This window comes from Rhinatrema bivittatum, chromosome 6 (assembly GCF_901001135.1).
Source record: "Rhinatrema bivittatum chromosome 6, aRhiBiv1.1, whole genome shotgun sequence".
Classification (NCBI taxonomy): domain Eukaryota; kingdom Metazoa; phylum Chordata; class Amphibia; order Gymnophiona; family Rhinatrematidae; genus Rhinatrema; species Rhinatrema bivittatum.
Genome location: NC_042620.1, coordinates 276566876 through 276582280, shown reverse-complemented (window position 1 = coordinate 276582280; position 15405 = coordinate 276566876). Strand labels below are relative to the sequence as shown.

Genomic DNA, 15405 nt, shown 5'->3' with positions numbered 1-15405 from the left:
GAACACTGATCAGAAATATTTATTAAGCAAGTCTGTTTTTTCCTTGTAAGCTTCTACATATTCTTCTCCTTCACTTCTGAGTCACATAATGCCATTTTTGTACTTTCTCCTGTCACTAATACATCTAAAAAAATCTTGTTCCTCTGCTTATTATATTAACTATTTTTTTCTTCCACTTGTGCCTTCAGTTTCCTGACTACTTTCTCAGTTTTTCCAGATATTGTCGCCTGTCTTCCTCTTTCTGCAGTCTCTTAAAGTTTATGATTGCTAACCTTGTCTTCCTTACCTTTTCAGCTACTTCTTTAGAAAACCATAGTGGCCTCTTTTTCAACGTAACTTTCTTTACCTTTCTAGCAAAAATGTTAGTTGCCCTTACAATACCTCCTTTTACTGTTGTGGAGGTGGACCCTTAGCCCGAGGTGGAGTTGGCGCTACCCATGGGGAAGCCCCAACGGGTCCCCACCATTGGGAGGCGGAGCAGAATGAGAGGTGGAGGCCGACTGGAGCTTTGCCAATACCAGCCCTCGTTCCCCGCAGGTTGAGCCCTTGGGTACTGGGGCCGGATGGTCTTAGGCGGGCCTCCACATGGTTGATCCTGTGGAGGGTGTTCGAGGCAAGGAGCCAGGAAGCATGAGAGACACAGGGTCCAATGAAGCTGTGCTCAAGACAGGGCCTGGATCCAGACGCCCGGACAGGCTAAAGCAGGCTAAGAGTCAGGAACACGTTAGGTCTGGGCTTGTAAGAAGGCAAGAGCCTAAGAAAGGCCAAGTCCAAGTAGTCAGCTGGAGGCAGAGTCAGGTTCAAGCTGGAGGCAGAGCAGGCAGCTGGAGACAAGGTCAGGTTCGAGCAAGGGTCAAAGCCAGGGAATCCATCCAAAGGGTTGTCAGGAAACAAGAAGCTGGAACTGAAGCACAAGGACTGGAACTAGGTCAGGTACAGGAACAGAAGCAGGAACAGGAACACAAATGAGCAGCAGCTTGAAGTAACTAACGAAAGTTTTAGTATATAAAAAGGTTAAATAAATAAAAATAACTAAGCAAACTACTGGAAGTGTGGAGACCTGTTGCCAAGGCAAAGACCAAATTGCAGAGCCTGCCTTAAGTGGCAAGGCCCGGAGATGTCATCATCCAGGGCCGCGGGAAGGTTTCCCGCCGCGGCCCCTTTAAGGTCAGGAAGGGTGCGTGCGCCTAAGGCAGACAGACTGGAATTAGGTGATGGCGGCGGCTCTGCCGCGCCCCGAGGCACAGCAGTGGCTGTGAAGAGGTGAGCCGCACCGGAGACACCCCCTCCCCTCCACTGGAGAGCCAGGCCTGCCCCTGCCACAGCAGCAGCAGCTGAGAAAGGCCGGTTGCGAGCTCCGCAACCAGCCGACACAACATATACTTTTGCCTACTGCTCTTCTACTTCCCCTAGATTTTCTCATCAAACTAATGACACATTAAAGTATTCCCCCATCTTAATAAAGTTAGTTTTCCTGAAGTCCAGGACCCTCGCCTTTGAATGAACCTTCATCTCCTGCGTTCTAATATTGAACCACACCATCCAGTGGTCACTGGATGCTAGATGATCATCCACTAACAACATCAGAAATTTTGTCTCCATTGGTAAGCATCAGGTCCAGTATCACTTCCTTCTCCCATGTGGGTTCCATTACCAGTTGATGGAACAGTTTTCCCTGTAAAGAATCCAGGATCTGGATGTATCATTCAATATCTAGCAGATTGAAATCACCTAGCAATAGCACCTTCCCTTTTATTTATTTAGGTGTTTTATATACCATCATCCCAAAAGCAGATTACAATGGTTTACAAAGTCAGCTTTAAAATTCTTGGTCAGCATTCACAACTTTGTCAGCTTTCATAATTAATTAATTAATCAATTTATTTATTTATTTTTAACTTTTCTATACCGACATTCCTGTAAAAGATACAAATCACATTGGTTTACAATGCAACTGCAAAATTCGCTCTGGGGCGATACAAAGAACAGGGGTGACAATTAACAGTGGTACGGGGTCATAATAGTTTTACAAAAACAAATGAGTAGATAACTGATAACTGAAAAAAACAACAGGAACAATGAGCTGGACTGTAGTGTCCGACTGGAATGTCAGCTTGAAAGTGTCAGGCTGAAAGTGAGGAAATATTAAGTGTCCGGGAAGGCTTGGCTGAATAGCCATGTTTTAAGTTTTTTTGAATGCAGATGGGCAAGGCTAGGTCAACATTACAGCAAAAGCATATTCTCGTTCATATCCATACATATTCTCATTCATATCCATTCATATTCTAGGTCAATGCATCGGCAGATATATAATCTAATACATATTCATACATTTCTTTTATATCAATTTTAGGAATATCCACTATTAAATTTCTGTCCACTTTTTCTGTTTGCAGTGGAGGTCTCTATTTACACCAATATAAATAGATGTTCCATTCCCGCTTTCCAGATTAACCCACAGTACTTCCTTATCTCGTAAACCCTACAGTCTTTTGCTTTAAGATCATTATTTTTTATATATATAGCACTATTCCTCCTCCCTTTCTTCCTACCCTGTCTTTTCTGAATAGATTGTAGCCTAGTATAATTATATCCCAGTCATGGTTTCTCGTATACCATGTCTCCATGACAGCCACTACATCTAACTCAGCTTCTTCCATGGCTGCCTCTAGATCCAGGTCTTTATTTCCAATATTATGAACATTATTATACATAGCTTTCTAAATATTGTCCTTTTCCTCCATTTCTACACAAGTATTTAGGGGTAGATTTTAATAAAATATGCCTGTGCGTACTTTTGTTCGCGCAGCTGCGCATATCATTTAAAATTCGGGGTCATCGCGCGCAAGGCTGTGCAAAATCGGCAGCCTATGCGTGCCGAGCCGCGCAGCCTGCCTCCGTTCCCTCTGAGGCCGCTCCAAATAGCTGCACTATTTCCTGGCTCAGGAGCAGTTTTGGAGGCCTCGGCCACGCCCCTGAAATGCCCCCGGGCCGGAACCATGCCAATGGCCCCACCCCGGATGACACGCCACCACGACACGCCCCCCCAACACACCCCCCTTTGAAAATCTGCCCCTCAATGTTTTACTTACCTTAAGGTTTTTTGCCCGGCCCCAATGATCCTAGTTTAATGCCTCAGTAGGTTTGCTAAACTGTGTTGTAAGACACTGAGCCCCTTTTTTGATAGGTGGAACTCCATTTCTGTTCAGTAGTCCTTGAAACATCCCATGATCCAGAAAAACAAAATGTTCTCATTGACACCATCTATGCAGCTTTTCATTTATCTCCAGAATGCAAACTTCCCTGCCTGGACTTTTATCCTTGACTAGGAGGATGGAGGAGAATACTATCTATACACCTATCTACTTTACCCTCCTTCCCAGAGTCATGAAGTCACTTTTGATATTATCTGTATGGTATGAGGCAGTTTGGAATGGTTATACCCGGCCTCCCATCTGAGTGAGGTCCCCAGTGGAATTGGACGATCAACAGAAAGCTGAAAGAGATAGACGTGCAATTTTTGTTTAGGCCATGTTGGGATAATGAGGATCATATCTATTTGCCTGTATTGCCTTTTTAATTGTCCTGGCTATCAGTTATCGGTGGAAATGCATTCAGAAGGCTGGCATCCCAATGCAGCAGAAACATATCCTGAGCTAATTTGAAATCGCTTGGAAGAATGGAGCAAAATTCTGAATCTTTTATTGACTTCTGAAGCAAACAGGTCCATTTATTGTCAGACCCACTTGGGGACTAGATTGTCCGCAACTGTCTGATCCAATGACCATTTGTAGGATTGGAAGATCTGACTGAGGCAATCCGCCAGCATGTTGGATATTCCTGGAAGGTACGATGCTTGAAGATTGGCTTCATGTATGAGGGCCCATGCCCAAATCTGTTGGGCATCCCATCAAAGGATCCAGGAGCCTATTCTTCCTTGCTTGTTCATGTAATACATTGCTACCTGAGTGTTTGTTTGTATTAGAACTCTTCTCCCTTATAGTAGGTGAGTGAATGCTCACAGAGCATACAGAACTGCTCAGAGTTCAAGGAGGTTTATTTGATACTGGTGCTCTGGCACTGACTATGTCCCTGGACTGTGGTAGATGCCACAGTCACTAGAATTACTTGATGGGGCAGAATCAGTAGCAGAGAGCCGTCGGTGAGAACTCCTGGCTTTCATCCTCTGAGTTCCTTTAGTAGGCTGGTATAGAGGTTGTCAAAGTGGATCCCATTGTGACGGAAGGTACCAATGAAGATAACTCATGTGAAGGCATACAAACCATACCACATGGACTGAGGCAGCCATGTAACTGAAGATGGCCAGCACTGAATGGGCCATGGAATGGCTCCGACTCATCATGTTTTGCACTAGTGCTCAAACACGGACTGCCCTATGCCCTGGCAGGAAAGCTCGTTCTTTGATCAAGTCTGTCCAGGCTCCAATGAACTGGATTCTCTGAGTTGGAAATAGATTTGACTTGGCGAAGTTAATAACAAACCATAGAGACTGCAGCAGTTGTATTGTTTGGTTTAGGGAATCCAAAACCCTGGCCTTAGAGAATCTTGTCACCATAAGCACCAGCTTTGTAGATGCTGTAGGTGCTTAAGCACTCCCAATATTGTCTCCAGCACTTCTGAAGATTGGGAGCTGAGAGCTCCGTGCTGCAGGGCTTTTGGGGAGGGCAGTAAGAAAGAGTTTTTGACTCTTTGATTCATCTGCCGCTTCCCTCTGCAGCCTTTTGCTAACTGTGGGACATCTGTCCAAAGGACTACAGGAGAAGACAGGTAAGAAGTGTCGGTCTCTCCTCTCTTACTGCTCCTACTTCCTACTGCCACCTATTGGCCGGCTATGGAATGTCTGACCAATGGGCTGCAGTGGGACTAGCAAGTGACGGCAGATGTAGGACCGACAGGCTTTCAGAGGTGCAGTGGATGAGGAGGGCTGCTGATTAAGAGACTTAGGAAAGGGGAAGAGGGACAGAAGAGCTATAGGGAGGGTGGGAGGAGATTGACAGCACTGCCTGGGAAATGGTTTAAAAGGAGATACTGGAAGGGAGAATGACTACTTCTGTGAGAGAGGAACTGAAAGTAGAATTCTGGCTGGAAGAAGAGGTGATGAACTGTGAAGAGAGAGAGGAAGTGGGAGAAGAGCTGTCAGAGAAGGAGAGGAGTATGCACAGTCTGTGGGGGCATAAAGAGCAGAGACAGGAGACCTGTGCTATGAGAAGGGGCAAGTAGTTGAGAGAAGGGAAAGGGGATACAAGTTGGTAGAGAAGATATTGGCATTGATAAGAAGAGGAGCAGTGGTGAGTGGTTAGGTAAAGGGACCTTAAGAGAATGAGAGAGTTGAAAAAGTTCTGGAAAAGGAGCTGTGTGGACAGGAGGGAGGGCAGGCCCTGATAGGGGAGGTAAAGCATATGAGGAGAGGAGAACATGGTGGAAGGAAGAGGAGGAAGGGGTGAGATTAGGAGGAAGTGAGAGAAGATAATGAGCTGTGGAGAGCCAGTGGGCAGAAAGACATACACATGGAGGAAAAATAATTGATAAAGAAATGAGAGGAAGACCAGAAAAGAAGTTTAAAAAGAAAAGAAAATGCCTGGGCTCAGGTAATGCAGAGCAGGGAAGTGATCGAAGCCTGTGAAGGAGGGGAATTGCAAAATGAGCCTGCCAATGAAGGAAAACAAAACATAGCTACTGATGAGGAGTAGGGATCAGTGAAGGGATGGGTGAACCAAGCCTGCAGAGGAGAGCAGCTGCCTAAGTAGGCTGGCTGAGGAAGAACTTGACACCTGATGCAAGCAATCTTGCTAAAACATGGTCATCTCAGGCCCTGTTCTTTAGTATGTATATACTGATTGTTTAAAAAAGCATACATTTTCATCCTTTTATTTAGTATTAATTTTTAACTATTATTATTGATTATTTTGTATTGTGTATTCTTTATCATACCTGCCTTTACCACTGGTATCTATCATACTGTGAAGTAACACAAAACCCTGGAAAACCCATTCTCCACCTATGTAGCAAACTTGCCATACAAACCCAGTACTGACACACGGAACTCAACCAACCACATGCTTTCCTATGAAAAGACAGCAATGTAAATATTGCAGCATGCCCCAGAACACCAGTGCATCTCCTAGAGCTCAATGGAAAACAGAACAAGCTACAGATCCCTACACAGAAAATACATGCTAGCAGAATACCTCAGCTCAGTCCCACATGTACTACACAGATGACCCTCACCAAATAAAGAATAACTGATCACAGACTGGAAATAGAAAGACGCAGACAAAAACTAAACTGGGCCCCCAAGAAGCCCAACTCTGTATGCAGGGCAACACTGGGAAAGGCAAAAAAGAAAAGCTGTGCAGAATACAAATAGATCAGAAACTCTTCTAACCCCTGGGTAGGAAAGACCTGGATAAAGGAGACAAGGGCACACAATAATAGTTCAGACACTATTTGCAAAGTTATCCAAGGTGTTCAATAAATCTGTGGGGGGGGGGGAGCCTTTAAGGCTCCTTTTTGTAGTTCAACAATTATGTATATTATGCAGAGTAGTTAAATCTCAAGCAGATTTTGATGAATTGCAGGAGGACCTTGTGAGACTGGAAGATTGGGCATCCAAATGGCAGAAGAAATGTAATGTGGGCAAGTGCAAAGTGATGCATATAGGGAAAAATAACCCTTGCTGTAGTTACACAAAGTTAGGTTCTATCTTAGGAGTTACCACCCAGGAAAGAGATCTAGGTGTCATAGTGGATAATATATTGAAATTGTCGGCCCAGTGTGCTGTGGCGATCAAAAAAGCAAACAATGTTAGGAATTATTAAGAAGGGAATGGAAAATAAAACGATGGATGTCATAAAGCCTCTGTATCGCTCCATGGTGAGACCGCACCTTGAATACTGTGTGCAATTCTGGTCACTGCATCTCAAACAGGATATACTGCACTGGAGAACATGCAGAGAAGGGAGATCAAAATGATAAGGGGCATGAAATGGCTGCCCTATGAGGAAAGGCTATATAAGTTAGGGCTGTTCAGTTTGGAGAAGAGACGACTGAGGGGGGATATGATAGAAGTCTACAGAATCATGAAAGGATGTGAACAAGTTAATGTAAATCGGTTATTTTCTCTCTCAGATAATAGAAGGACCAGGGGGCACTCCATGAAGTTAGCAAGTAGCTCATTTAAAACAAATCGAAGAAAATTCTTTTTCACTCAGCTCATAGTTACGCTCTGGAATTCATTGCCAGAGGATTTGGTTTCAGCAGTTAGTGTAACTGGGTTTAAAAAAGGTCTGGATAAGTTCCTAGAGGAAAAATCCATAAACTGCTATAATTAATAAGCAATAGTAGCTTGGGATCTATCTAATGTTTAGGTACTTGCCAGGTATTTGTGTCTTGGATTGGCCACTGTTGGAAACAGGATGCTGGGCTTGATGGACTCTTGGTCTGACCCAGTATGGCATATCTTAATTTCTTATGTAAGTACATTATAAACAGCACTGATAATCTCTCACAGCCCATAGAAGTAATCATGCTGGAAGCAAAGTGGTTTCCATCTTAACTTTACTGATACTTGATAAAGAACATTAGATATGCCATATTGGGTCCATCAAGCTCAGTAGAGTTCTTTACAGCTCTTTGATGTTAAATCTAATTGATTACTCACTTCACTACCTTTTGAGATGGTATCCAGTTTTGAACACTGGGACACAGACACTGGGGCAGCGGTGTCAGGAAGATGAAGCCTCAGTAACAGATACTGGGGAGGCTGTGCCAGGGAGATGAGTCCTCGGTGATATACTGGAGCAGCAGTGTCAGGGAGATGAAACCTTGGTAACAGACACTGGGCCAGCGATGTCAGGGAGATGAAGCCTCGGAGATACACTGGGACAGTGATGTCAGGGAGATGAAACCTCGGTGATACACTGGGACAGTGATGTCAGGGAGATGAGGTCTCAGTCACAGACTTTGGGACAGCAGAGATGAGTCCTGATTGTATCTCACAGCTTTGGATCTTTGCATGGAAGATGTAGAAAGTGATTAATAAATGCATATATAGCATAGTAATGAGGCCCTTACTGCAGCTCATGACATTTAATTACAATCTCACTTGCACCAATTCATTCTTGATATCAAGATGCTAAAATAAGCTTTAGTCCTCCCACCAGGACTGCTGTAACCCTGCATTTGGTAATGCTGTAACCCAATATTTACAGAGACCTTTTGCCTGTCAGTGCTGTAGCCTAGGAGATTATGACCCCTCTACGCTGTACCTTTCATACTGTAGTCTTGGAGATGCAGAGATCCTCATGTGCCTGTCACTGCTATAGTCTTGGGCATGTAGAGAGACCCCCATTTTCCTGTCAGTGCTGTAGTCCTGCAGATACAGAGACCCCGCTATATGCCTATCAGTTTTGAAACCCTGGAGATACAGAGACACTCATTTGCCTGTCAATGTTGTTGTCCTGGAGATAAAGAGACTCCCATGTGCCTGTCGGTGCTGTACATTCAGAGAACCCCATGTGCTGTCAGGGCTGTAGTCTTGGAGATACTGACACCCCCATGTATCTGTCAGTGCTGTAGCCTGGAGATAACAGAGGCCCTCCTGCCTGTCAGTGCTGTACATACAGAGACCCCATGTGCCTGTCAGTGCTGTAATCTTGGAGATAAAGAGACTCCCATGTGCCTGTCGGTGCTGTACATACAGAGACCCCATGTGCCTGTCAGTGCTGTAGTCTTGGAGATAAAGAGATTCCCATGTGCCTGTCGGTGCTGTACATACAGAGACCCCGTGCCTGTCAGTGCTGTAGTCTTGGAGATATTGAGAACCCCATGTGCCTGTCAGTGTTGTAGTCTTGGAGATACTGACACCCCCAAGTATCTGTCAGTGCTGTAGCCTGGAGATAAGAGGCCCTCCTGCCTGTCAGTGGTGTAGTGCTGCAAATACAGAGACCCCTATGTGCCTGTCTGTGCTGTATTCCTAGAGATACAGAGACCATCCTGTGCCTGTCAGTGCTGTATTCTTGGAGAAGCAGAGACCCCCCCCCCCCCCCATATACCTGTCAGTGCTGTAGTCCTGAACATGCAAAGACTCCCATGTGCCTGTCAGTGTTATAGTTTGGAGGTAAAGAAATCCCTCCATGTGTCTGTCAGAGTTATAGCTCAGGAGATATCCTCCCCACACACCTTTTGTTGCTGTAGCCATGGAAAGACAGAGACCCCCGGCATCTGTCACTGCTATAGCCCAGGACAGAGATCCCTGCATTTGTCAGTGATGTAGTTCAGGAGATACGGAGTCCTACAGTTCCAGTGACTCAGTTATGAGGTTTGAGAATAATTCAGTGTTGCTTTTTTTTTTCTGCACTCTTAATGGGTATAATTCTGCTTTAATCTGGGCTGGGCGTTCTTGTGTTGATCTGCTGAGGCTGTGACATGATTATGATTTTCCTGCACCATTGTCTTTGGGGGGATTCCCTCATCTCATTTCTGTGTCTGTTACAGGCAAGTCCTGCCCCCATCCTTATGAATACAGACTGCTTGGATGCAGGACCCTCGGTAAGTGACAGCTTCTCTTCTTCGAGTGTGTGTGTGTGTGTGTGAGAGAGATGTGTGTGCATGCGGATTGTCTGTTTGCCTCTGTGTCTTTGCCTGCATGTGGAGGGGGAGGAAGGGCAGGTACAGTGAGCAGGGCGGTTGCCTGTCCCTTTGGATCTGTGTGTGGATTGCTGTACGTCTGTCTTCAGAGTACATGGCCAGGAATCCTTTTGTTCCACGACATAAAGGATCTGTGAATGCCTACGCTTTCTGGATCATTCTATGACGGTGCGCAGGGGTGCAGGAGCCATGCATGGTCTGGCAGGGAATGAGTGCAAAGCTTCTTAGCCTTAAGCTGTAAGCAGAGTCTGTGCTGAGGCAGAAGGCCCGATAGGTGTTTGTGTTCTGCCGGAGAAGCAGAAGGGCTTGCTGGCTTCACTCCACCAGAGAGAGGAAGCCGGAAGGTCTCTGCTTCCCACAGCTTACAGAAGAGGTGCCTGCTATGGAAAGGTTTGGGTGCTTACTGAGAGAAGCTAACCCATTTTGCTATAAGGGTTGGGGAAAGCGCAGCAAATGAGTCACCTTGCTATAGACTTTGCATGCAGGTTGGAGCTCCTGTGAAACTCCTGGAGTCTGACTTACAGTACATAAGAGGTTCCAGGATGGGTCAGAGCAAGGTCCATCGAGCCCAGCATCCTGCCTCCAACAAGTAACCAGCAGATCCCATAAAGTAGATCTAATTCCTGTTACTCCTATGGATAGCAATAGCTTTCTTTAGTCTACCTTGGCTAATCATGGGTTATGGACCAGGAAGTTATCCAAACCTCTTTTAAACCCCACAATGCTCGTTGCCTTCATCACATCCTCTGGCAACAAATTCCACAGTTTGATTGTGCAATGAGTTAAGTACTTTCTACAATTTGTTTACATCTGCTGGTTCTTAGTTTCATGGACTGTCCCCTTGTTTTAGTATTATTTGACAGGGTAAATAACCGTCCTTTACTTACCCGTTCCACCTCACTCATGTCTAGCCCCCTTCCCAGGGCAATAGTTAGCTGGGAGGGCGCACTCAGTATCAGGGCTTGGTTCTGACTTAATCCTGTAGCCTGGTATGAATTTTTTTAATGGGGAGGGAGGAGAGTGTTTAACGTACAGGGCCCAAGGTGTTTAGCTGGTGAGGCACTGGACATGAGGTATGGTGTACCAAATCTTACGTCTTTACTGAAAGAATCAGAAATCAGGAAAGTGCAATTTAAGTCTTTGTGCATTTATAACAGCCCAAGTAGGGCTAAAGTCTGAGGATACTTGGTGCATAAGCCCGCTTTGAAAATCTGTAGATTGTCCCAAGCAGGTGTAACTTTCTGCATGTACCTTTCTGTGCATATTTTCAAAAATCAAAAGCATGCAGATAAATGCTTTCCCTGCCCCAACTCTATCTCCTGGAATGCCTCTCCCTTGAGTTGGTAAAAAGTAAGACATGCACTTTTACACGCATAACCATGTAAAGGATTTCTAAGATGCCACTTATGCATGTGTAGCCCCTACCCCGTTCTGCTTCAGGACACAAGTGCATAGGGGGAGGCGGCCAGGGACCATGCAAAGCCCCTTGACCTCCCGGGTTCCCTTAGGGTTTTCCATGCTCACACAGGGGCTCTTCCTGCTCGCCAGTACAATCACACCAAAAAACCCCAGGCTGCATTCCCAGGCTGTTGTTCAAAACCAAAAACCTCTACTGTAATTGATGACCAGACAAACAAAGTTTAAAAATTCTGACAACCCGTAGCAGAATGCACCAGTTCTGAAACTCAGCATCGCATAGTAACAGAGCAACATTTTCACTGGGTGATGAGCCTTCTTGAAAATGCAGACAGTACTGACGTGTTTTACTTATGGACTTGGCCTTAGAAGCAGTCCTGCGCTTTTTCCACATGTCTGCGTATTTTCACTTATGTTTTTGTAAGGTTCCAACAGATTAAACACAATGGGGTAGATTTTAAAAGCCCTGCGCCAGCGTGCCTATTTTGCATAGGCCGCTGGCATGCACAAAGCCCCGGAACGCGCGTAAGTCCCGGGGCTTCGTAAAAGGGGCGGGAGGGGGCGTGTCTGGGGCGTGTTGGCAGGCCGGGGGGGGGGGGGGGTTCCGGGGGCGTGTCCGGGGGCAGGGGGGGGGCTGGGGCGGGTCCGGGGGTGTGGTGACGGTTCGGGGCCAAGCCGGGAGGGCAGTCCCGAGTCCCCCGGCACTTGCAAAAAGTTGTAATTCTGCTGTTGACTCTCTTCCTTTGTACTTTGCATATTACCCAGTTAGCCCCTCCCTTGTTCATTGTAATTTCCCTTCTCAGTTACTTGTAAACCGACATGATGTGTCCTACGAATGCCGGTATAAAAAAAGTGTTAAATAAAAAAAAAAAATAAAACTGCGGCCTGTGCCGGGGGATGCCGAGGTGGCGCGCGCAAGTTACGCCTGCCTCAAGCAGGCATAACTTGCACAACAAAGGTAGGGCTGGGGGGGTGGGTTAGATAGGGGAAGGGAGAGGAAGGTGGGGGGACGCGGAAGGAAAGTTCCCTCCAAGGTCGCTCCGAAAGGGAACGGAGGCAGGCTGTGCGGCTCGGCAAGTGCAGGCTGCCGATTTTGTGCAGCCTTGCGCGTGCCGACCCCTGATGAGCCGCGCGTATCTTATAAAATCCGGCGTACTTTTGTTTGCGCCGGTTGCGCGAACAAAAGTACGTGCGCGCGTACTATTTTAAGATCTACCTCAATCTCTTCCACACTCTTCTCCCACTGCTTCCCCACTACAGATCAGCTCATTGGAACAGGTTCCCCTTCCACCCTGGGCCCTCCCAGCATCCGCTGAGTACTGAAATCCTTTCCTTAAGTGTTACTAATCTCTCTCTCTCTCTCTCTCTCTCTCTCTCTCTCGCTCCCCCTTGAGTTTCTGTAGAGTAAAGAGAACCAGGCTTTGACTCTGGTGGACTTTCCCAGGCTGGATGTCTCTCCTCTGGCACCTGCCAATACACTCCCTTTCTCCTCAGGACTCCTCAGGAACCTTTGATCTTCAGGACCCTTTCCTTTTCACTCTTCCTGGACTCTCAGGAATTTCATTCCTGGAAACCTTCTTCTTAAACTCCTGAACTTTCTTTGTGAAGAAGGAGGCCCAGTGTTGCCACTCTGAAGGCAGAGCTCCAAGCACACGCAACCCACAGCTGAACCCCAGATCTTGGAATTCCTCTCTTTATTTCCAGCTTCTTCCTAGCTTCTCCATTGTACCAGTTCAAGGGTTTTATACCTTCCCAGAACTCCTCCTTATATATTGACACTACACTGACATCACATGAAGGCAAGGTCTAGTAGTGAGTCATCTGTCACTCTGAGGGCACTCAGACCCGCTAAAGCCACTGTTAACATATTTATTTATTTTATTTTTGGTTTTTATATACCGCGGTTCCTGTATGAGATACAGATCACCTAGGTTTACAGTAAACAGTAAAACTTCGCTCAAAGGCAGTACATGGAACAGTGGCAAAAAATAGTAGAAACAAACTATAAACTGGTACAACTGGAGAAGCTGGTGAAACAAGTGCAACTGGTACAGTGAAGTATTAGAAGTGTAACAAAAGGAGTATAAACAAGTGGGAACCAAGTTGGGAGCAGGCATAATGGTAGGATATAATGAACAGTGGACAATTGAAAAACCAACCGCAAGGGGCGCCTCGAAGCCTAGATAGGCGGGAATATATAATCAACAAGCAGCAGACCGCCTCGAAGCATAGATAGGCGGGAATATATAAACAATCAATGAGTAACAGACATATGCAAGTGAAATAGGTATGTTTTTGGAGTAGGAGGGGAATGGCGTTAAGGAATAGGAAGGGATGGGCGTTAAGGGCACAAGGAGAACTTAGGGAACACTGGGGAAGGGCGAGATTGTAAATTGAGACCAGGGAAGGTATTAAGTGTCAGTGAAAGCTTGGATGAAGAGCCAAGTCTTAAGTTTTTTTTTTAACGTGAAGGGCAGAGGAAAAATGGGCACCCCCATCACATACATAAAAGAGGATTTTATGCCTTTAACTTGCTTTGAAAATAACGCTCTTAGAATCCAGAACAGGTGTAACCCCTGGCTGGTCATACCCAGAGTGTGATACCAGGGGCCATATCTCAAATCATTTTCCGGTGGTAAACTCCTCAGTGTTAAAACATCTAAAACTTCAGGCTTCCCTGACTTGGGAGAAAGATTAATTTCAAGGCCCTTGCATTGCAGTCCCTTAATTCCCAGTTCAATGCCTTGTATACAGCAGTGATAATGTTACGCTTGGCAGTCCACAGGCCATTGCCGCAGACTGCCATGCTCACCCTCAAGCCGGTCAAGCGGGAGCACCATGCCTCGGCATTGCTGTTGCCTGTGGCAGAAGCACGGTCGGCTCTGGGCCTGATGAGGCACTTCCCATCAGTGGGGGAGGTCTTCTGCTCCAGGGTACCTGGTGTGCCAGGCGCTGCCGGCGTCAGCTGTTCCTGCTGAAGCAGGCAGCCTGCTTCTGTTCTGCTCCCCAGGCCTCCACTATATGTGTGCGCACCGACTGTTTTTTTGTCTTTTATTTGTTTTTATGTTTTTATGAGTATCATTTTACTGTAAATCGCTTAGACCATTTTGTGTTAAGCGATTAATACATTTTAATAAATGAAAAAAATGCAAATGAAAAATGGTGGAATCTTGCAGAGCTGCCCTCTGATGATGTCATGGGGCCTCTGGTATTAAAGCATGCCTGGACCTGCCTTAGATACCTCAGCCCAAGGGTCCACAAATGCAACAGATTGCCGAGGCCATGGACCCAGCGGACGTAGCTGTCTTGAAAGCTATTCCTGGCCTAGCCCAGAAACTGCAAACCCTCCAGTCAGCTTTAGAACTTGTTGTGGCAGACATGAACTGCCTTGCTGCATGCCTGGACTCCTTGACCCTGCTCACTGCCCTGCCGCTGCCTACTGAAGTTCCAGTGTTAGCTCCTGACACCTGGTGGGCAACAATTCCCTTGCCGGCACCGCCCTGTTATGCAGGGGACCTTAAGCAATGTCAGTGATTTCTGAATCAAAGCCATATGCATTTTTCCCTCTAGTCAGCACTCTTCCCGAATGACTCAGTTAAGCCGACATTCATCCTCTCCCTTCTCAATGGTAAAGCTCTGGCCTGGGCTTCCTCCCTGTGGGAGTGCTCGGATCCCCTTCTCATGAACCTCCAACAATTTGTCTCAGCCTTTAAACATATCTTTAATGAGCCTGGCCAGTTGCCCACGATGGGCTTGGATCTCTTGCACCTGGGCCAAGGAAGTCAGTCAAATTTCAATCCCTGACCACAGAACTAAACTGGTAGGGAGACAATCTACATGCAATATTCTTGGAAGGACTATCTCCCAAGATTAAGGATGAGCTTGCAGCACGAGAACTTCCCACCTCTCTCAAAGGTCTCATTGATCTCACAGGGAAGATTGACAAACGCCTCTAGGAACGAGCCCGGGAGACCTGCTCAGTTCAAAAGGGTCTCTCCAGAGTATCGCTTCCATCTATGGGTGACACCGTCACGCCCTCAGGGGATTTGCTAGAGGAGAGCATGCAAGTGGGCCATTCCCATCTCATGAATGAAGAGAAGACTTGTCATCGTCAACAGGGCCTCTGTTTGTATTGTGAAACATCTGGTCACCTATTGACTCAGTGCCCAGAGAGAAGGGGAACCGTCCTATGCCATGAAGCACCAGAACAAGTGACCCTCGTCCTAGCTACTTCATCGTCCCAGTTTCTATTGCCTGTCTCCCTGGGACAGCCCTCTGCTTGTTTCATCACCCATGCCTTGGTGGAATCCGGTGCCAGGA

At 46.4% G+C, this 15405-nt stretch overlaps 1 protein-coding gene across 2 annotated transcripts in view; it reads left to right on the top strand.

Annotated features, from left to right (window-relative positions):
* Positions 1 to 9525: 9525 nt before the first annotated feature.
* DLG3 (discs large MAGUK scaffold protein 3) overlaps positions 9526 to 15405 on the top strand; it is a 507232-nt gene continuing 501352 nt past the window's right edge. For both annotated transcript variants that reach the window (XM_029607251.1, XM_029607249.1), the window contains exon 1: positions 9526 to 9570. In XM_029607251.1, the coding sequence (XP_029463111.1) occupies positions 9538 to 9570 (33 nt within the window). In that variant the 5' untranslated portion in view covers positions 9526 to 9537. The remainder of the gene's footprint in view (positions 9571 to 15405) is intronic.